Below are 23,711 nucleotides of genomic sequence, written 5' to 3'. Positions count from 1 at the left end.
CCAAACTCTAATAGCCTCCTGCCCGCAAGTACAGAGGTGAAAGTAATTAAGAGGGAGATCAGAGTAAGGTTGAGAGTGTTGTACACTTCCCCTGAGAAGTAAAAAATGCAAAGAATGTTCGATTTTCAAAATTTTCCGACAGCGCACTGCTCCTAGACCCCCTTACAAACTCTCACATTAAACCTGGTTCACACTAATGACCGTCGATAAAAAGATCGCAAATAAACACCGACTTATATCACAAATGTGAACAGAAATGACATAACGGCATAGCATACACATAACGACATGTCGCTATGTCGCCAAGGTGAAACAAGTGTGAACAAGGACTTGGCACACAAACTTACTTAGCCTGCTTAAGCGGACAGTTTTTTTTTTCTTAAATTGCCATGTTTTTGTCATTATGTTTCTAACTCGTCAATATGTTCTACCTATTCACACTAGCAACATATAATATCGAAACGAAATGTCTTTAAATTTTACGTTTACTTGAACTGCCATACAACATCCGGGATACAACCATCGTGCAGTCACGGCCACGTACGGCGTTTACCAAAAACTCGAAGACTGTAAAACAGTCCGTATTTTCACCACCGTTCGTACGACCACTCGAAATGCAAGGTAATTAGGTTGAACGACAAAAGCAAGTAAAACGTCAAAACATCTATTTTAAGCTCCATTTAGTAACAGCTTTAAACGTTCGAGATCATATTTTTGCAGCCTTCCTTTTGTCGTTTTTCTTTTACGTCTCCTCTCCTTTGGTAGGTTATGATAATTCTACACCAGCTCGTTAACCCTTAGCCTGCAGAACAGGCGTTCTTTTTGTGCCTTTTTTTTTTCAGGCGAGAGAAGGTAAGCACGAGACTCGAGCTCAGCACTCGCCTCGTGCTTACCTCCTCTCGCCTGAAAAACGCAAAAAAAAACCCCGCCTGTTCTGCAGGCTAGTTAACCCTTTGAATGCCAAACGAAGTGTAAACCAGGCAACCAGTACTAAACTATTGGCCAGTGGTTTGGTCTTCCCAGATACTTTTGAAACAACGACGGTGGAAAATCAGAGAACGACCAACAGTAGGAAAGCAATAGAGAGAGTATGACGTATATATACGTCCTAAGTCATTGAACGGAGTTTTCTAGGACCAAATTTTGTGGACCAACCAATCAATCGCCATCCACCATTTTGCACCTTCTGGCCATACACAAGAGATAATGTGTTTAACCCTTCGCAACACTATTTAATTCACAACACTTGGTTATTGCTGACGTATCTGAAAATTAAAAAGAAGGAACGCAAAAATTATTAGTTTTGTGACATTTGAGCAATGCGATTGTGCGTCGTTTACATGCAGTACCGAGATTCTTTTCAAATTAACTTACGTGCTGTTCATAAAGGGGATTTTCTGTCCGTGATTCTTCGCTTTTTGAGCGATCGTAGCTGGAGAAGAAAGAAATAAAACAGTTAACCTGGCCACAAAAACGTATCAGTTCTAAGTAGGGAAAATGTAGTAAATTTTCATTGTCCCTTTTAACAGAGACTGAACGACTGAGTGCATGCGACGTGTAACCGAGGGTACTGCGTGAGAAATCATTTGTGTTTGAACTGAGTACGACTGACAAGCGCGATGCGAGAATCGGAATGCGGGCCTAATCATCTCGCATTGAAACACGGATCCACACACAAGTTCGTGAGTAACTAGGCCACAAGCCAATGCAAGGTAAAAACGAAAAGGAAGGATATGAGAAAGGGAATTTATACGGGACAATCTAGTTGAAGGTCTTCAGAGTTTTACCTTCTACTCCGTTTACTTTTTCCTTTGCTTTCATATGTAATTTAACTGTTTCAGCTTTAATCGGGTTCATTGAATGTTTAGTCAGCTAAATAGTTGGTTTAGCTAGTTCATGAACTACAATCAGATTTAAAAATGAATTTTTACAGAGTTCAATTCAAAGTTAATTGTTCTGGTCTATTCTGCTCGATTCTGTCTTGTTCTCTTCTACAATGGAACCTCAATTTAACGAAGTGCCAGGGGACTAGGGAAATTGGTTCACTATATCGAGGTTCGATTCCATATAGGTTAAAAGGCCGGGCTAGAAAATATCGTTCTTTGTACAGAGGACTTCGTTATATATACAGAGGTTGGTTAAATCGCGGTTCCACTTTTTTATTTTGGAGGGTAACGCCCCACCCCCATGAACAAGCCGTTCACCATGCCACCTCGATCTCATAGTCGTGTCCAGAATATAATTAAACTTACCTCTCATATAAAGGGTTGTCCGACAAGAGCAAATTTTCCGTCTTTCCACTAATTAGAGAAAGCAATCACTATATTAATAAATATATTAGGTGCAATAATTCAAATTCCGTGTGCAACGTTGGTGGGGGGGGGGGGGGGCAAAATTGTAGGGAAAAGCTTCTTCTTCAAATATATGTTTTTATGCAGCTATTTCAATTAACGTTGTCGGATCAAAGCTTAAAGCTTAAAGACATCTTCAAAGAGGCTGCCACCTCATCCATTTGATATCCTAACATTTCGTTCATTCAAATGGCTCGCCATCATATATCTTCACTCAACGGACGAGGCATAGCAGATTTTGATGAACTTATTCATAAAAAATCCATAGAATCTTGAGGTCTTGTCTTATATCTTTATACTTTAATCCGAAAACGTTAATTGTAATAGCTGTATATTGATATTCTTCAGTAACTACAAGGAAATAACTCCAGAGAACAGGAGTCGAATCAAAACATTCACGCATGTCCGTAAGGTAGATAGGTTGACCACGCCGCCACCAAATTAATGTACCCTGGATGCGAAAATACAATAAACTTTACTAAAGTATACAGTGAAACACTTAGCTATATTTGTGTTCGTGTTAGTACTTACCTTGTTCTCGATGGGGGATTATCACTGTCCTTCGATTTCTGTTCGTCTAAGCACAAACAGTTACTTTTTATATTTCTTGAACCGAAAACAGAACAAAAACTAGTAAGTAAGAGCGCCTCTCCCTAAGAACCTCATATTCAATTTTTCTCTAAAATAGATTTCGCTCCGTTCATAACTCTTCCATCAACCTCTCTTGGAAAGTAGGTAACAAGTATGAAATACGAAAGGAGAAATTTTTAAATTTTCTTAAAATTTTGTGATTCGAACTTTCGAACCCCGTGCTGTGCTCGAAGCCCACTAGCGAGATCGTAAATTTTGCAAGACTTTTAGCTGTTAGTTTTGGAGAATACAGATTGTTCAAAACATCCTAATTCGCTAATCATAAACGATGAACCTTCACGTTTAAGCTAAGGTGAAGTCACACTTGAGCCCCTAAGTGGTCCACACGGTCTTAGCCTGGACTGATTTCTATAGTTTAAAGCAACTGGGAGAATTACTACCCCCCTCCCCATGGATGGGATGCTAGCCCATCGCAGGGTTACCCCCAGCAGTATGTCGCCTACACCCACTTATACACATGGGTGAAGAGAGACAATTTGGAGCAAAGCTTTTGTAAAATAACACAGCAATGAAAGACCAACCTAGTCTCGCACCAACGACCCCCCGTTCTTCCGATAGTCCGATCAAAAGTGCGACGCACTAACATCACTGCATCTCCACTCAGTTTTGTAAAGACGGCTAATAAACAAATGATTAAACCCCACAGAACATTGCAGTGGAAATCGATCCTAGCTATTAAAAAGCAATAGTTTGTCTGAAATTAAGGTGTGTATTTGCGTCGATTTTGTATCGAAATAAATTTTAGCTGTGAAATCTCAGAAAATACCTCTTATGATATATGGGATTATCGATAAGTTTTTCTTCGAGAAAATGCTCATTCAGCTCGCTGTAAAAAAGGAAAAATATATAAATCAAGATATATTAAAACATTTCTTCAAATACATACAGGTAAAGTAAGATAAAGTAATTATTAGGCTGTTGGCGATACAACATCAGTTCGGAGCTTTACTGAACTGGTTGCTGCTGGCTAGTACCCCTCCCCCCCCCCCCCCCTCCCACCGCACTTGTGGATGGGGTGCGAGTTTATCGCAGCGTTAGACACACCGGATCAGCGTTGCTTGGTATCTTCTATTTTATATAGTTATAGCTCATATCCAGTGAACTATCTTAAGGTGAAGAATTTATTCGCGCAATATCATATACAAACCAGGGTCCTGTACCTGTCCCCGTACATCTTGATTGACGGAGCACTGGATCTGCTTGAGTTCGTCATACTACTGTAGAGTACAGACTCAAACAGGTTGCTCTGTTGAGTCCTCCTCATAAAGGAACGATTCCTGCAAAGTTAAGGTTTTATTTGTGACTGTCGTTCGGGTCAGGCAACACATATTAAGCAAAGGTTTAAGGAGGGGACGTAGAGTTAAGAGGGACACTGGCCGCTACTGTGCTCGGACAAAATTCACCATACTTTCAAAAAGAAGTGTCTCTTTTATTTTTCGATGCCCTCATAATTGGTGTGTGCCATGTTTGTAAAAACAAATTGAGAGAAGTGTGAGGGAAGTGTTCAAAACTATCATACTCTAACAGGATCCACCAAACCACAAAATAGATGGTGGTCTCTGCCTGCACCCCCCCCCCCCCCCTCCTTCCTCAACCTCAAAATACGGTGTCTTTATTTCATAGCCACCCCTCTATCCAGCAGTAAAAAATGACAGTGAGATTCAAATCTCACTTTTCTTGTTTATCTGGTAACGCTGACTCTTGATAGCTGAACATTTCTGTGTCAACTCAAATTTTAAAGTCAGTAAAATTTTGTCGCTAATGTTCATGAGATAGGCGGTGTCTTCGATAACTCGTTAAACCCAGACAAGGTAGGTCCTTCTCCAACAAACGTATTGTTTTCAGTATGGCTCCTCTCCCTTGTAAAGTTAGATTTTCCCCAGTGTAATGAACACACGTGACATAAAATAAAGTGGCTTACCGTCTTTTGCAAAGCTTGCACGTCAGACACAAAACACCAGCAACTACGATAACAAATGCACCGAAAGCAATTATGATGTACTTCAAAGGAAGGCCCATGATTCCACGCGAGGTTGGTTCCAAAACTCCTGATGATTGGCCCTCGTGTTCCGCCCTGGTGTTGGTTGTTCTGTTCTTCTTTTCCTCAGTCCCGGATGTTGGATGTTGTGTTGTTGATCCACTTATTGGTATCCTTCTCAGGCTATGTAAGTTCTTTGACGACGCAAAGGTAGATCGGAGAGTTGTTGTAATTCTGTCTTAATTGCAAAAAAATGAAATAAATATATTTTTTTTATTTTAAAACAGAAAAATTTATTGCCAACAACGGAGAAAAGTTAAGAATACTCAGCTTCTACTTTGCACCAACATTATAATAATCGTTTAAAAAAAAATGAATTTGTTGCAAAGATGAATTCGTGTGTAATGGCTTTCAAATAGTTGAGTTTGGAACAACAAACCATAGCCTCACTGTCAGATTATTCGGAAAAGACTGAGACGCATAATGTTTTTAGCAATTCGAGCGTATTGTTCCACCCTCAGTACAATTTTTATAAATAAATGGGAATTTCAGTGGCTTCCACAGAGTGGCTCTTTCGTCCAATGTTTCCAGTTCGATTTGGAACGTTGGTTTTTGTGGAGGATGGATAACCTGAGTACCCTGAGAAAAACCCTCGGAACAGGGACGAGAACCAATTCAACAACAGTACAAACTCAACCTACAGGTGTCAACACCGGGAATCGAACCCGGGTCACATTGGTGGGAGGCGAGTGCTCTCACTTCTGCGCCATCCCTTCTCTCCGTTTTTAGTTAAAGCGGTATGGTAAAAAGTTGTGGTATGTGTGACATAATGCTAACAGTTATAAAACGAAAGCTTTACCTTTCATTGCCAAAACTGCCTTGTATGATGCGTTAAACCCTCTTGCCGATATTGCGTGATCTGAATGAAATGTCACTATCAGCTTATTGGTGGACGATCGTATGACGTCCAGTGGTACATTCGTCATGCAATGTCTCCCCAGAGCAGTGACGTCACCAGTCACGGACTCTTCCTTGATTTCCACGTAATCGCACCTGCACTTGTCATTTCCGCACGAGTAGGGATTGGACTCTAGTTCGAACACTTCGAATTGCAACTGAATCACGTGATTTTTAGGCACTGTAATATTCCACTGGCAGTCTTGAAAGTCGTGGTAATTTTGGGGAAAATATGGCGAGGAAAACGTGCCACTTGGATGAGCGAAGTTCCACCTGCAATCTAGAGGCGCAATGATCAAAGAACATTAAATATTGTTTAGCGTTACCAGGGCGAGAAGAATAAAACTGCATGTAAATGCTACATACGTTTCACGTACGCAAGTGTACCTAGTTAGGTGACCGTTGATGTATTCAGGAAAACGATACCGCGATTCAAATATAAGGTTCAACCCCCAATAGTGATCATCGCACAATCACGGGCCACTAAGGTCTTAACCCTTAAAAGCTATCTACTGATGTTTGTTATTAAACATAATTGATAGAAAGTGGTGAGGAAATTTAAGGTGGCTGGCACAAGTTTCCAGCACTTAGACTCCAACGGATCAACATTACCACCCTTTATCAGTTGATACAACAATAATAGTGAGAATGATGTATTATTCAGTAAGTGACACAGGCATACTCGGAAATAGATCTGAGTGCTCCTATCAGGAGTCGAACATAAGACCTTCCGATTACTAGTTCGGATGCTCTACCACTGAGCTACAGGAGACTCGTGGGAGCTAAGACCATTAAACTAGGTTCATGGGACAAAAATCCTGCATACTGCTAGCATTGAAACAGTGTCAAACAAATGCTTAGTTATTGGTAAATGAGTTATACGTGGTTACATGGTTGTTTTCTTAATTTTCAGGTTACTTTAGCAACAGCATAACCTCTTAAAAACAGTCACAATTTTAGCTTTAGGTGAATATAACTCAAAAACGAAGTCGGTGACTGCACCCATTTTTTACTGTCGAATTTTAATCAGCATGTCAAATGCAACTTTTTGCAAAGTTTTTAAAAACAATTGTAGGAAGGAGTTTAGAGCCACCATAAATCTGTTGCCAAAGAACTTACCTTCGTGCGGAGAGCCACACAGATAAGGAGTATGCTTACCTCTATAATAGCAGTAGTAAATCTTAGGTTCCTTCAGACCAGCTCCGTAGGGGTATGGATAAACCCTTGCGTCACCATTATTAGTATTTTCAGTATCAAAGACAATATACTCCAATGAATACACCGCACCGTGGACCTCTTGACAAGTGGAAGACTCGAACGCCAGTAAATAAAAAGGCTTATTGACTGGCAGTGACACCCGTTTCATGACAGTTCCCGTTGTCTTACAACAGAAATAGATCAAAGTATCCCAGTTGTAAACTCCCTCGGGGAGTTGTCCACTCTTGCTGTTCCGGTTAGAGCCATTGTCTCCGTTACTGTCGTCCCAAAGCACGTATCCTTCGTGGAATCCTTGTGGACAGGATTGCCCTTTCTTATAAATACAATACTTCCCGTCTGGCCATTTTGGTCTGCCCTCGTCTGTGTCAGTAGTGTTTTTCACGCAAAAATAACGTGTGATATTTGGTTTTCCCACTTTTGCCTTCAAGTGGTTGCTCGTAGAATATTCATTTCTGTTCTGCTCGTTTTCCAATTCCTCGGTGCGATGTCCTGTATACCAGGTGAACCCGTTACCCTCGGGACATCCCGTGTCTGACATTGGAAGGGCGTACGAACCCGAGGGCCACACGGGATTGACTGAAATGGAAGCAAAATATAATGTACATCAACATATGTGGGAAAGCGGAAAGCGAAATGATTTTGAAACGGCGACATGAAAATAAGAAGAAAAAAAGGAAAGAGAAAACTGAGAAGACAAAGCGGAGACAGGAAACTTCAAAGTGTCTGAAGTGGCATGCAGAGAAATCAAACGTGTTTCATGAAATCAAACTGGCCGTACTTAAATATTGGTAACCAAAACGTGTTGCTTCAATTCACAGGCGGGTCACCAATCGTTAAGTGGTCTATCTGCAATCCTATTTTGTTTTGTTTTGGAGGGGGTCATATCCCTGGATCTAACTGTCCGAAATTGCGACATGTGAGTAAATCCGCTTTAGGGAGGTATTCGTCTTTAAAAGAGTTGTCTTGGGCAGGCTTGGCTTATATCATTCTCTGATATAGGAAAAGTAAGAGGTAGAATTGGTGCGGAATGCAAGCCTTAGTTTAGAACAATACAATGCGCACTGCTTATTATAGAAAGTTGTTGACAGATGAGATTAAGCCGGAATGGTGTCAATTGATGGCCTTTCAAAGGTGAAAAGATGTCAATTATCACAGTATGAGCCACAGTGTCCAAGGAAGTTTTATTCTATCTTATTTATATAAGACACCGTTACTTCTTGGCATGTATCTCTCTTTAGTGACTACAAAACATTTTTGCTTTCTACAATAAAAACTGCCATGGCCCCTGGTGAATCTTAACTGTTTTATGTTTCTATATCGTTCGATCTTGTGTCGATTGTACGCGGTTCCTGTCACGGTTTCCAACAGCAAACGCTGACTGTAACAATATCCGTTCTTCAGAGGGCCTGGGGCAACGAATCAGTCTTCGAGTGAGGCGCCACTGTCGTTTGGCCCGCGGTATGTACACTTGAAAACGCCCAAGACGGCGGCGTTCGAAGCATTCTAAGGGTGAGGCTTCAAAGTGAACAGTTTTTTATCATCTTTATGCGATCAAATAGAACTCCTCGTCTGGACGCTTTGTACGATCCCGGTATTCGTTAACAAAAACATTCGGGTTTGTTTTTTTTTACTAGAAAAGATCTCGTCTTCTGTTTTCATTGGTCTTAATCCAACTAATTTGCATTTATTTATTAAATTAGTTGAACTTTCATACGATTACCGGAAAACTCTTGACTTGTTGTTAGAATTCAAAGCTACACGTGATCGACTTCTTTCCGGTTGTGGCGCATCGCCAGTTTTGTGTTTCACAAAGCCACAGAATTCAATATGTGATTCTTTCAACAGAAAAACAACGCCTTTCGTTGCCGAGTGATATAAATAACCTCAATAACAACCTATTTTGAATCAGTCAAAACCTTATAAGGTTATGCACATTTTTTCGCAGAGATTTTTCTTTCGTTAAATATTCATTCGGTGCAGTTCAAGGAGAATTGCAATTTCGGTTTTAGAAACCGAAAAGACTGACTTAAGTCATTTTGTTAAGGTTAGGTCAGAATTTTCAGACATGCAAATCAGGAACTAATTAATGGTCTCAACTTAATCGTTCAGGTAATGACAATTTAAAACTTTAAACTGAAGTGAACTGTTTAATTCAGCATCTGTAAGAGTAGTTTGACCAGCTGAACTTTTTTTCTCAGTTTTCTTCCAAGTTAATAACAAACTCACTAAGCCGATGTGAAGCCATTCCAGTCATTCCACCAAACCTCGTGTTTTTTAGTCGGAAACAATTAACTCCTTTGGAGTTACTGCCTGTTTAAACGATAAGCAATCATTTCTTTAGTCCTTTCAGCTAGACTGATCGGCTACCATCAGTTTCTTCAGGGTGTCAGCGATATATAAGCCCAACTTGTATTCACGTTGGAGCATTCTGTTTAACAAACAATTTCGTGGCTCTATCATCAGGAAAATCTGCACATTCCTTTACTCAGTAACAAGAAGCATTTCCTTACCTGGTAAGTGAACAAAACACAGAGCCCTTTCAAAGAAAACCCCGCAAACTGTTAGGCAGAATACCCCAATAGACCAGTCCATATTTCTTTGGTGCTCCAAGTGGATTAATCAGCTACAGGTAGGCTGAAAAGAAGATGTGATTCACTGAAATGTTTTCGATCGAACATAAACTGATGAAGATATACCGGAAGGTTGTCTTGGCTCTTAGACACTGATACAGAATTTCCTTTTGAGCTGATCGCAACACGCTGTTATGTCATCGTGTGATTGGTGAATTCAATGTGCGACGAAAGAAAGAGTCAGCATGAAGTCTTTGAACAGATAAATTGAAGAGTTCCGGAAAAACGCGGTTAGACGTATCCTCCACCTACAGTTTTGGATTTCAAGATACGAAAAGAGCAAAACGATAGAGTGTTTTCACGGCGATCAAGAGGGAGGTGCAGAACAATAAAAAATATTTGCATAAAAAATTAATTTCCCAAATGAAAATCATCCTATTGTTACGCCAATCCAATATGGCCGCCGTAGAAACACTCTATAGACTGTCGCAATAGGGCGACGTGCGTCCAACTATTAGCATATATTAAATTTAATAGACCGTATTCGGAGCATGTACAAGAGACTTAATTAAGTGCGGGGGTGGGGGATCTTTACACAAGCAACTATTTTTAACGTATCCCCCGTAAGGACCCGTAAGAGATTTTTGCACTGTCAAGACTTGTTTAAGAATTGGAACTCACTTGAAGTTGATGTTAAACTATTACTATACTATTATTATATTTATTTTTTTGTTATTTTTATTATTATTTTTTTTTTGTGCTTGCAGCTGTAATTAGTGTATTGTAAAAGATTATGTAATGTTGTACGGTTTGTTGATTTGTCAATAAAGTTTATTTTTAAAAAAAGTTGATGTTAAACAGTCAACGTCGATTGACAATTTTAAAACAAAGATGCATTTTTAATCGAAGGCGTTATTCTATGCTGTTTTGTGATTTTATTGAACTTTGAACTTTAAAAAAAATGTTCATGTTTCATCTCTCCTATTAAGACCTAAGGGTTCAATAGTTTGACCTCTGTCGATGAGGTATACCTCTCTAGCTTTCGTTTCAACGAACACCGTAGACCAGTCGACAAACAAACAAACAATTCCAAACCCACCACATTTTCAGAACATTTTCTTTCTAACGACCATAACGCTTCTGACATGCTACTAATTCCTCTCGAACTCATCAAATCTAATCGTGACAGTGTACGCAAAGCTAGAGAGGCATACCTTATCGACAGAGGTCAAACTATTGAACCCGGCCTTAGGTCTTAATAGGAGAGATGAGGCATGAACATTTTTTCCGTCTTTCATCTTCCTAAGTTATGTAATTAACTTATTGTTACGTATTTTGTTTTCGTCTAACACGTTGTAACGTTAGCTTATACCTATTTACCAGTTGTATTTTCAAATTTCAAATTGTAACGTTTTTGTTTATGTAACTTTAGCCTTTTTTCAGGTATCTATTGTAACTGTTTAAAATTGTAACGTATCTTGCCACAGGGTCAGTCTCAAACATACCCTGAAGAAGAAAGGCCGTGCCTTTCAAAATATTGGAAAATATACTTCCCTGACCGTGATATCAGCCTTGGTCTTTTTTTAGATTATTTGCTTATCAGTTCCGGCAGGATTATACTGGGAGGAAGGAGAGTTACATTCGACATACACTCGACATACATCTCATTTTGTGTCGGACTTAGGCTGTATTTTTTGGTTTTGTTCTGTTTTCATTCAGGCCCCAGTTGTTCAAAGAGCGGATAATTTTATCCACTGGATAGGTTGCTATGTGGCACAAAAAATCTGTGCAATAATTTCCTGTAGTTCTATAATTTGTGTATAGAGTAGAAGCGTATGGGCTAATTTAAGTATGGGATTGTGTGGAAAACTTGCCAGAAGTGTTGTTTGAAGTACATTTGCACCACTAGATAGTGACTTATACACTGGATAAAGTTATCCGCCCTTTGAACAACTGGTGCCTGGTCTATTAGAAGTATAAACAACAAAAAAAAACTTCACCACATTACGGCACATATTGCTCTTTGAGAGGTATCTTGTTCGCGTCCGCATAGATTGCCAGGGTCAAAATTATTGGTCGACCGGCAAAAATACTCGTTTGTGATTGGCTTAGCACGTTACTTCTGCAAACAGAAAATGCATAGCCATCAAGTGCTACATATACGGCTTAAAAGGAAATGCCTTAAGGTTAATTTTGGTGTCAATAATACAAGAAACAACAAAAGATTATTTGTGTCAAATGTTCAAAACTTGGATCGACTAGACGCCTAGCGGATTTGTTTGGTTGAAAAACCAATCATTCATGGCGACTAAGCACTTTCACCTTGTTACGGATCATAACGGAGTATAGTAGTGCCCTTTATTGACCTGTTGATTTTATTAGTTTTTGTTTTGGTGTGTATGTTTGTGTGTAGCGCCATGTGGCACCAATCAGATTGAGTGTAGTATAACGGAGAGTGCTGACAACTAATGACCAGCGTGCCTCTTTTCACCCATTTCTTTGTAATTAGAAAAACTAAGCCCGTGAAAATTGATCTGCAAGATTTCAGTTTTTCACGACATTGCTCAAACACGGTATGAATGCGAGTACATTTTGTGATCTATGGGTACCACTGATGTTTAAAACGGTCTCAAAATACGGCTTGTGTGATTTGAGAACTTTCGAAACATCACGAGTGAGCAGAAAAAGTCTTTTTACTTGTAGCTTATACAACGCATAATGGCAATAGGACTGAGTGGAGTTCAGTTCGGTCTGTAATCATACGACTGCTTAACAAAATCGAACGACTTCGTTGCGGGAGTCCGATTTGTTTAATCACGAGTATGATTACAGACCGAATCGGACGACATGAAGCCCTGTTACGAGTTAATCATAATTGTTACAATTTCCGAAAACAGATGGATGTGACAAAAATACAGTCGGACACGAGGATGAAAACTTGTTGATTAACGTTAATCAGTCGAAACCATTACAATGCAATTTATGTGAAAACAAAAAAGTTTTCAAAAAACCTTTAATTAATTGAAAGGATAACAATTTTTAAGAGAGAAAAAAGATGGACAAAACTGTTGGTGGAGAAATCCTCCGTTCTGACAAAAGGAAAGTTTGTGACTTATGTTGCTATAGTAACTGTAATAACAATTGTGATTGGTGGATTTGGTGCAGAGTTTCTAATGAGATTGGCTCATACAACTTTCTGAGTACACTATACCATTAGAAACCTTATTTATTTCATTTCGCCAAGTGATGATTGAGATAAAAGAGACAAAAGTAACCATTACAGAAGAGAGTATACAAGAGAAACCTGATAAATACAAACATCGAAGATATATTTGGCTGGGAGGCTACCAGAAACCACAGGGCTTTTATACTACATGGGACCTCCTAGGGACCGATAAACTAAATACTTACAATATAGCAGAAGTAAACTGAAGTAATTTGTGAACTCGATTTGGGTGATAAGTTACTGTATTGATTGATCAAAAAAGTAAGCATTTTTTTCCGAAAGGACAAACGAGACTTAGAACTAGTGATAGCTGTAGGCAAAGAGTTGCAGACTATAGGACCTTGGAAGAGAATGGTAAATTGCTTAATATTCGTTCTACAAGTATGTGGGCGATAATTAGAGGTGGTTCTGGATTCCAGTCAACTGTCCGATTGCTCTGTCCCATTACAGCTTTGCAGGATAATTAGTGCAAAAAAAAGCAGCTGGTGAACCCATCAAATTCGAGGAAATTGTGATGGGTACGATGAAGAAAAAAATCGGTTGTAAGGCATCTTACACGCTGTTTAAAATGTTACTGAAAATAAAGTCGTCTTCTGTTGTTGTTTTGCTTTGGGGGAACTAGAAGCCTTGAATTTTCATCCTTTTTTGTACAACGCTGTTCAATAAATTATTTTCGGCGAATTGTCCATGCGAAGAAAAGAAAGGACTAAGGCGATATAATATTTAAAATTCATAAGCATATCAATTAAGGCGTGCATTCTTGTCGAAATATGCACTGGTGCCGTTTTAACAGTTGTTGATTGGTTCCAGCATCTAATGCAAATTCATAACATCTTCAAGATTTCACGTCAAACCAACAAACTCGCCGACAAGTAAAGACGTGAAGTAAAGTGAAGACTTGGAGATATTTAAAGAATAAGCTTTGGAAAATATGGTGAGTATCTATTTTCATAGAACTTCAGTCCTCAAACTTTCGAACTCTTAGTAAACGAGTAGGTCCTGGAATTACTTTGGTTTGCTTTAAAAGCAGATTTAGTTCACCGTATTTTCCGAAGTACAATGATATCAGAATTTGCGAACGTTCAGTTTCAGTTGAAAATGAGAGAAAGGAAATGACTGCGAGCCAAGTTGGTTTTGTTTGCCGTTCAATTTTCAAGCGAGTTTGAATCAATTTGTTGGAAATACTGAGCACGTGCTTTGACGTGGCACCTTTGGTCCTTTCATGGACTTTGTTGCGATCAAAATATTTCCTATGTTAGTTTATCTGACGTTCTGAAAGCTTGGAAATATACTCCCGAAATAATATTTGTCTGAGCCAATTTAAAGCTTCAATGAAAATTTATAATAAAAGGTTTCGTAGGGCACTTTAGAATAGAAATGAGCGATATAACGAGTTAGCGACGTTTCGACGACTTGTCCGAGTCATTATCAAGTTCGAAATGCATGGTTAAATTAATTATGTATATATATATATATATATATATATATATATATACACTGTTTAGTGAAAATATTTAGGGAATAAACAAGGGAGTCGAAAGTATTCAATAATTGTTACGTAAAAAGTTTGGCGCGAACTGAATCCGACTGCGTGTTAAGTTTCGGTTTTATGCTCTTGATAAACAGCATCTCGTAGATAAAGCAGTCAAACTTTGTACGGAATTGCTTAAGAACGGTAAACTGGCACAAGCTGCAAGCAACTAATCTACAAGATCAGTCCCCATGAGGGAAAACAGATGAAGTCTTCTGTAAGCACGCTTCACCCAGAGATTTAATCTTTGTGGTTCCTTGAGGCGTCTATAATCTTATTGAAGAAAATTTAAAAAAACGTATCATTTGCTCGGTGATTAAATTTAGATCATATTCTTTCGGCATACATTAATTAAAACAGATAATGACAACTTTGTGGTCTCAAAACAGAATAATCTAGATCCTGGTGCGTCCTCAATAAACGTATGTTAGGAATGCTAGTAAATTCTGCTCCACGTTACTATCAGTAGAGGACGCCTGTGTCCTGTTATGGGCGTGATTGTGTCATAATCGAAACCGTATATTTACACTGTCAAGTTCTTCAACCGCGGAAAAAAAATTTTCTTTACCACAACTGTTTTTGTGTGTACAGAAAAATTGAGATGAGTCAATAGACCCTTTTACCGATACGGCGGCCATTTTGAATAACTTAATTTTGCTGAATATTATGGGGTGCCCAAGGGGGCAAAAACTGAAGCGATCTTTGTTAGTGTACGGGTCTTCTCCGATTCTCGTCTGGGGGATAACTTTTCAACGTACATAACAAAACTTAAGACAATCTGATATCTTATTGTACTCAACATCAGTGACATGTCCGCTTTCATATAGATTTTTTTCCCTCCTTCGCGGATTTTATGTCATTGTTTTTCGACAAGTACGCTTCCATGTCACTCATCAGCAAGTCAGGAAAATAATAGCTTCCCTTCAGCCAATTGTCCAGTTTCTCCGCGAAAGGAAGCGAAATTCCATCAATAAGGAGCTTTTCCTTTCTTCTTGCTGCAATTTGGACATGGTCGTTGTTCTTTAGTGCTACACAAAGGCAAACGTAGTTGAGAAGCTTGGTAGACTTTCAATAACAAGTCGGGCTTACGAGTATCATTCGCGATAGCAATGCCACGATTTCTCAAATATTTTCGCAGTTTCTCGACATTCCATACATTTAGCTCTTCCATACTTAACTCTTTTGTGTTTTCATCCGGTTGATCAGCCATGACTAAATGGTGATTAGAAAGTATAAACAGCACTGTCAAATGACAACAATAAGCGCGTTCAGTCACGCAAGTATTCTTTACCCCCTGGGCATCCCATAATATACTGTAAAATTAAGTAATTCAATATGGCCGCCGTATCGGTAAAAAGGTCTATTACAACTTGATGACATGTATAATTCGGCCATTGAGTCCTTACATGTCTGGCCATCTCTAGTTTTGATATCCCCACGACAGCTTTGTAAAAGAGCCTATTGGTGGCCTTGAGTTTAGCGGGTGTATTAGCTGTATTAGAACGGAGTGAGTCATTTCTGTGTCACTTTCATACAACAGTAAGAAGTGATACTCTTTCTACCAAGTAACATTGTTTCTAATGCTGAACTGAGTGTTTACAATTGCATTTTCATTCATTTGTACGTTTAAACAGATTGTGACTATGGGTAACTATCGTGGGTAACTATCGTGAACGCCTTCAGGCGTCTTGCCCGGACAAAAATGTCAAGTCATCACGTTTCATCATCAAACTGTACACAGAAAAACAGACAAAATCCTTCTTAAATGAAAACTTTATTTATTTATTTATTTATTTATTTATTTATTTATTTACGTCTAACAAGTGAACGTGTACGTAAGCATTTAGAACGAATTTCGAGTCAAATTTGGAACGTATTTATTGAACCGTGCGGAGCACGTTTCACAATCAAAACATCGGCCAATCAAATTTTAATTTAAAAATACTAATTTTTTGGTGAGGTGGATTCCTACAAGTGCTCAAACATAATTTTCGACATGGCACTGGTAATGATTTGCGATCATATAAGCTTACTACAGCTCGAAGCGTAAAGTCGTTGCAGTGACCTCTCGAATTCCCACTATTAAAATTAATTGTCGAGTATCCTTTAGAAGTTATTCTTCCGATTTACCCTTTTAAAAAAGGTTTGTTAAATAAAATTAATGATTTATACTCATTGACATGATTAGAAAAATATTTTAGAAAGTAAGCAAATCAATAGAAAGTCTATCACCAACAGAAAAAATTAATGGAAACTATGAATAACAAGACACATATTTGCGTGAACTTGGGCTTCTTTCCTGACATATCCAGCTGTAAACGCCAGGAAGTTGACATGATAAAATCTCAGTTGTCATTTGTCGATTGTTTTACAGCATAGTATAAGCAATGTATATTCCTGGTCTAAATTGTACCCTCTGTCCGTTTTTTACGCCCGGTCTGTAGTCTGCGTTTTACACTGACCGATTAAGTAATAAATTTTAGAATCTAATAAAGGTTCTGACAGTAAAATCCGAGCTTTCAACCTATGTGTGCATCTATCTGGCCAACAGGATTTAGCAAAGTGGGCAGGGATATCTTGTGTTGGCTTCATCCCCCCCCCCCCCCTACAAAAGTTTTTTTTTTTTAAATAAGGGAATTCTGATTGAAATTGGTGTTTCGTGGAAATTTCTGTATGTCAGTATCTTTCACCCATTAATCGATGAAATTTGTCCTCGCGTCACATAGGCGAAATTTGATCCGTTTCCAGTGCATGCGTTTGTTTACGCAAGATTACGCAGTTGGCACGTTTTGGCAATTAAAATAGAGAGAAAAACAGACAGAATGCTTTCCTGAAGGAAAAATTTATTCAGAAAAGTCAATGTTTACGCCTAAGAAAGAAACGCTTATAATTCTAAATGCGAGACGAGAGACGCGAAAGCGATTTGAAGGAACTATCAGTCCATTTCGAAGCGAATTTATCAACCCGTGCGTGGCACGTTTTTCAAATTTTCGCAAAAACTGTTCAGAACATAAAGAATCAGTCAATTAGAATAGTATTTCAGTACAAATTCACGATCAAACCTGTAATTTTTCAGCCGTTGAATTCCCAGAAGTACTAAAAAATTTTGTAGAAAGTCCGTGGCCTGAATAAGGATTTGAGATGTCCGCGCTCTGCTAACTTGTCGCCTGGATAAAACAACAATTTGTACTCGAAGCACAGTTTCTTCGCCGTTATTTCTCGGATTTCCGCTATCGAAACTGTTGAGTATTCCTAAGTAGTTCTTCTTTCGATGTACCATTTCGAAAAGTTGTGTTTTCCTTCGGAAAACGCGAAAATCGTCGACTAAAAAATGGCCGACCCATGCAAACCCATGCAGCGACAAGATTACCTGCGCATGCGTTTTAAGGCCCAGACGGCGATTTGTGACTTCATGAGGAAAACAAAAAAAAAACAAAAAAGAAAACGAAGGGCAATTTTCAACTTGCTCCCCCTTTGGGAAGCCCAAGTAACATCATTTAAATTGAAGTCCGAAGGTGTTTACCAATGTTTCACTTGGCGCTATAACAGAGATTCTGGCAACCGTTTCATTCCAATCAAAAATATAACTCACCTCTCAGAAAATCATTCTAGGGGTAGGAGCCGAGCATGTTTTACAAATTCAGCCCGTGCTTATAAATCCCATCCAGTCGTAGTTTTTCGACATGCCTAGTCTTTTTCAGCTGTCTTTCTGTACGGTCGTGAAAACACCTAAATCTACTGACTTCTTTACAAATACCAAACCTTATAACTTCAGTTACCTTTCCCTCTTTTCTATACACATCAAGGGAAATACGGACGGCATTCGCTAAACACATTGAAAGCCAGATCGTTTATGGCCAGCGACTCTTCAGTTGTCGGCTCTGGATTTTCTCATTCTAACTTAAACGTGTTGCTATTTTAGTGTCCTGGACCTTATAAAGTTCCAAAAGTAACCGGACTTGATTGTTACTTTCGCTTGGTTTAGCTACCAAAGTGATTTACATAATACTGTCTCGTAACAATACCCAGCTTGTTTACTGTTTACAAAAAGTTGTCGGATTTTGCAAAATTTCTTTCTTTTTTTACACTCGTTCGTTAGATTCGACGTTAATGAGTAAGTTCACGAAAAACAATTTACAAAGTCATAAAAAGATATCATAAAATATCACTTTAGTCACTTTTTGGGAAAATGTAATTTTCGCGATCCCAACTAAGTCACTTTCTATTTATGCATCTACTTTCAAGAACGAAATGTAACGCGAGGTGATTGTTACATTTGAATCCCTACTTAATAGAATTTTCTTACCCCAAAAATCCGAAAATGTGCGACCCCATTCTAGTAACTCTATTGAAAATGCAACCCCATTCTAGTCAATCCAGTCGTGAAAATGCGACCCCATCCAGCGGCACATCCCCATTAGCCTCTTATAAGGGAGTACCCCCCGTCCCCCGGGTGTGACCTTTCTGGCAAAACACCAAGACCGGCTTTGTCAGGAGACTCCTTTGGGGGCCCCACGCCATTTTTGATTGGTCCACGGCACGATTCACGATGATTGTGTTGACATCCGCCCATAACGAGGTGTGAAAACTGTGCAAATCTTTCGAGGCCCAAAGATCAAAGTTTGTTTTTCACTAAATTACCTTTCTTGAAATGAATTAATAGGGTATGTAGATATGATGGATTTTGGTGAAATTTGGCCAACATGTTGGTCGGACATTTTGCAAAAGGATGTGAGGCTTTTGCGAAATTCAAGACATTTTTATCGTGACGGCCTTGCTCGTGACACGCATATGAAAATTTTCTATTGGCCAACTTTACAATTGCTTTTCTCGGGAACCAATAGGAATATCGAGAAAGCCTCACAACCTTTTGTTTGTTTATTATATCATGATTGATAAAGTCCAGTTTGTTTGGATGTTTGCGTTAATGCGAAGGCTCGTAATTCAGTCAATTGAACCCCGGGAATTGAACATTACCAGGTTTGTGTTTGAAAGCTCGCACGCGCTTATAGAAAACACAAAAATGAAAACTAGTTTTATTTTCAGATTTTACATTTCATTAGCTTTAAAATGATATATAGTTGTCCGTGGTTCTATTAAAAATCACGCGCGCACGTAGGATTTCCCGGAAGGTACCTTGATTCCTTAACAGTATTAAACCTTAAACAGTGATCTGCATCAAATTTTTCCTTGTAATATCTATACCTATTCAACCCCTGAAGCCATGAGAGTTACAAATATGATCACCCAAGCTGATATTTTTTTTTTATATTTTACCAACTTCTCCCCAGAAGGTTTATAAGAAATGTATGGAGACAAGATAAGAAAATTTGTGTTTTAATACAAGGGGTCACCCAAGGTGAATTTACTTGTTATTTTAATAACTTCTTCCCAGGTCTTTTATAAGATAGGTATGGGAACAAGATAAGGGGTTAAAGGGTTAACCCTTGCTATAACTTCAGGAGTTGAAACGGTATTGATATTATAAGAAGAAATTTGATGCTGATTAACCACTAGAATGGAAATGAGCTAAGTTGACAAAGATCATTTCATTTCGAGCCTCATTAAATTAAATTAAATTAAATTAAATTTGACCATAAGCCATCGGATGTCCCTATTTTCGAGAGATGATAACTTTGGGAATGCAACAATATTTTAGCAAGAGAGGTCTCTTGATTTTAGTTATTTAGGGCCTTCCATGATAATCTAGCCACAGGAACCCCGTGGTAAAAAGGATGAAAGGATGAAATTAACGTATTCTTTCCTGAACTCCCTTTTCAGCTCTTGTTAAAGTCACACTATCAAAGCCTCTTTGAAATATATCGTCCAAGCCTCTGACACAATTTGCCATGTCAGCGGGGAGTGTGACACGGAGCAAGTCAATGATCAGTGCTTTGCTGCTGATTGGAGTCATCTTTTTTAATACCATCATAATCGTGAACAAGTACTTATATCTGAAATGTAATACGAATACCAAGGATCTGCAAAATCAGGAAGCCTCACTTTCTTCAAAACTGACAACACTGCCTCCATCACCAGCCAAAGAAGAAATTCTCCCACACAAGACATATTTAATATCTCGAACACGATGTACCCAAAAGATATTTCTGTTGATTATGGTGTTTACCAGCCCTGCTTACTTGGATAGAAGATCAGTCATTCGTAAAACATGGGCAACTGATCCATCCATGAAGATGAGATGGAAGACCGTGTTTCTTCTCGGTCAGGCCCCAGATGACAGCGTACAGAATGAATACTTGGAAGCTGAGGGAATGATGTACAGAGATCTAATACGAGGAGCTCAAAAAGATGAGTATAGTAATCTTACCTTGAAGACGCAGATGGGTCTGGAATGGGCATCAAAATACTGCGATTTTCATTACCTACTCAAGACTGATGACGACGTATTTGTTAATCCTTATTTGCTGATGGACTATCTACGAAAGCCTGACACGCCCACAACAAAACTTTACACAGGAACTTGTTACCACAGTCTGATGCCTCGTCGAGAAGGGAAGTATGTAGTATCTGTGGAAGAGTACAACAGAACAAGGTATCCGGACTACTGCCCCGGTTCAGGATATGCGTTATCATCAGACATGGTCCACAAGTTAGTGGAAATGTTTGACGTCGGCAAGAAGCCTTTCAAAATAGAAGATGTTTACATTGGCCTGCTGGTAGAAAGAATGGGTGATGTTAAAGCAAGGCGACATCCATCTTTTCGTTACTCGGGGGAGTGCAAACTCTCCCCAGATACTTTTACTCAGCATAGAGCCTCGGTTCAATGCATGGGGGAACTGTTTAACATAGCAATGAAGGAAAGAGTAGAGCACGAACTTGCACAACTCCGGAGCTCCAGAATGACAAAAACTGGAAGCAACAATACTGAACATTAGTACATGACTCGACACAGGCTTTGGGCATTTAAGATTAAAAAAAAGCGTTTTCTGTGTGATTTCATAAAATAGTGATGACCAAGCTGCACCATTCTCAATTATTAAGTAAAGTAGATTGAGGTAAAGAGCTCTGCCTCTGTCTTTGTTCTCGCTTCTTGCAGACTAAGTCTGAACTTCAGGCAGAGTGAGTTTACTCAAGAGATTTTTCCATTGAGCAAAACACTCAGAGAATCCAACATCACTGAATTTGGCTACCGACTTAACATGTCACGACTTAGGGGAGGAAGGGGGGGGGGGGGGTGTGGATACAGTGCGGTTTACACCAAACTGTGGTGTTTTAAATAATGCCAATGCGTTGTTTAGTGTTTGTGGTTTGGGGGACGCGGCCTATTAAAAAAGCGAGGTTCGACTACTCAAGGAGACTGTTTTTGAGCAAAAAGCAGAATTTTTCTGAATATTTGAATAAAATAGTCATTTATCGTCTGATCTGTTGTCTTGTGTCTTTGATTTTCACTTCTTCTCCTGCATTAAAATCCATTTGCCACCAATTCTCGAGCGTTTGGAAAAAGGAGTATAGGTAGAAAAAGAAGTGGAAATCAAAGATAATTTCATTTAAATGACGATAAAATTCTGCTTTTTTGCTCGAAGCAAGTCTACTCGGGTAGTCCAACCTTTTGCTTCCCCTTACTCATGATTTATCCGCAGTCTACACCACTCTTTTTTGTCTGATTGACCGGGGCACAAGCAAATGAGTACAAAGATATGAATTGCGTTGTTTCTAGTTATTAAATCCAAGATGTCACGTCTGTGTTCTTTCGTCCAAGTGATTCATGCTAGTTACACAACTTGATTGATTAAAAACTTTGTGGTGTGCTTATAGATTTAAATCTTCCTTCAGTACTATAATTTACATTTTGGTGTATGTTATTAATTAATATTGTAGGCTGTTGTATAAATGTAGCGTACTTGGCTCAAGTACACTCAATGGAACATATAACTGATTACGCTTTGAGCCAGTAACTTATGCTGAGAAAATTCATCCTATGTCCTCTTCCGCTTATCAAAGCGACCAATTTGTATTCGGAATAGCAACTGATACATTTATACTGTATATAAGTGTGCATCCGTAAAACAACTCAAATAAATTTTGTTCAGCAGCAAAGGTACTGATCGGTTTGGACTAACGATCGGTACCTGATTAGGAGTTCAATGTTACATTTTATTTTAATATACTGAATTTATAGATGTTATGTACCTGCATGGCTAAAATATAGAACATAACATTTCGCTGAGGACACGCTAAGATAAGAAAATTCGTCTTTAAGGCCTGTTAATACAGAGCACGACCACGAACGCTGAACGCTGTTTTCTCATTGGATCGCGTATAAGCAATTTGTATGAATCAGTTTATATTCATGGCAACCACGAACGAGGCTGAAAATTGGTTCGTGCGGAAAGTCGCAGGATTGCCCCTGGAGCGAAAGTATAGGCGATGGTCGCACGAACTTTTTCTTGTGAACTAAAGCCAGCAGTGCTTTTGTTTTCGTGTATTTAACTCGGCCCAGGTTCATGCGGTATGCTTAAAAAATTGACTTTGTTGCACACCGGTTGTGAACATGTCGGACAAAACTGAAATGCTAATTGTTGAAGTTGAAAAACGCCCAATAGCCCTTTTCACATTTCTCATTTGCATTACAATGTTATCCAACGTGGATGCGAGGAAATTTCGGGCTAAAACCACAAAATAGCCCGAAATTGCCTCACATACATGCTATATTTCATTGTAATTCAAATGAGCAGAGTTAACCGTGAAAAGGGCTATTCTATACGACAAAATTATCTGTGTCTGAGGCGTTTGCTGCCATTTTTATGAGATGGTGCATGGCAGCACACATTGCGGCTGTATGAACGGAGGTTCGTGCGAACTTTCCAGCGGAAAGTCACAATGGCCGCGTTCGCAGTCGTGGTCGCGCTGTGTATAAACCGGCTTTTACAGGGGGAAGGGGGAAGGGGAGAGGGAAGCAGGCCCATAGCCCTCAGCCTATGTACTTCTCAACTTGCAGCCCAAAAGCCCATGGCCAAGTCCACTTCTCAGCCCTCAAGTTAAGGTTAGGGGCGCGTTTTTTTTATCCACAAATATAGAATAAGAATGGTTGGTACGGAATGCTAGGAATAACTCGGATTGTCTGCATAAAAAAACGCCCGGAACGAAGATGTAAGGCATTTCCACCAGTTCTCGCTGTTTACTGCCGACGGAGAGTGGCCATTTTTCTTCATGTCGTCGGCAATCAATTGCCAAATTGCCCTTTTCTTGTACTAAACATCACTGAAAA

At 39.1% G+C, this 23,711-nt stretch overlaps 2 protein-coding genes across 2 annotated transcripts; one reads left to right on the top strand and one right to left on the bottom strand.

The window, feature by feature from the left end:
- Nucleotides 1-467: 467 nt before the first annotated feature.
- On the bottom strand, nucleotides 468-9,850 carry LOC146461018 (uncharacterized). The gene is made up of 10 exons (XM_085087458.1): nucleotides 9,666-9,850; nucleotides 7,096-7,731; nucleotides 5,840-6,217; nucleotides 4,924-5,218; nucleotides 4,163-4,279; nucleotides 3,769-3,828; nucleotides 2,883-2,957; nucleotides 2,253-2,300; nucleotides 1,375-1,432; nucleotides 468-1,265 (listed from the first exon to the last, which is right to left on the bottom strand). The coding sequence occupies exons 1-10, from the start codon at nucleotides 9,745-9,747 to the stop codon at nucleotides 1,251-1,253; spliced, it is 1,764 nt and encodes a 587-aa protein (XP_084943584.1). The 5' UTR covers nucleotides 9,748-9,850; the 3' UTR covers nucleotides 468-1,250.
- Nucleotides 9,851-13,839: 3,989 nt separating this feature from the next.
- LOC146461017 (beta-1,3-galactosyltransferase 5-like) lies at nucleotides 13,840-22,127 on the top strand. The gene is made up of 2 exons (XM_085087258.1): nucleotides 13,840-13,885; nucleotides 20,264-22,127. The coding sequence occupies exon 2, from the start codon at nucleotides 20,332-20,334 to the stop codon at nucleotides 21,376-21,378; it is 1,047 nt and encodes a 348-aa protein (XP_084943384.1). The 5' UTR covers nucleotides 13,840-13,885; nucleotides 20,264-20,331; the 3' UTR covers nucleotides 21,379-22,127.
- The last annotated feature ends 1,584 nt before the right edge of the window (nucleotides 22,128-23,711 follow it).

The sequence above is a fragment of the Pavona decussata genome, unplaced genomic scaffold (assembly GCF_977016875.1).
Source record: "Pavona decussata unplaced genomic scaffold, jaPavDecu1.1 SCAFFOLD_202, whole genome shotgun sequence".
Taxonomy (NCBI): Eukaryota; Metazoa; Cnidaria; class Anthozoa; order Scleractinia; family Agariciidae; genus Pavona; species Pavona decussata.
The sequence above is the reverse complement of the archived record's forward strand: the minus strand, read 5'-3'. Positions and strand labels throughout refer to the sequence as shown.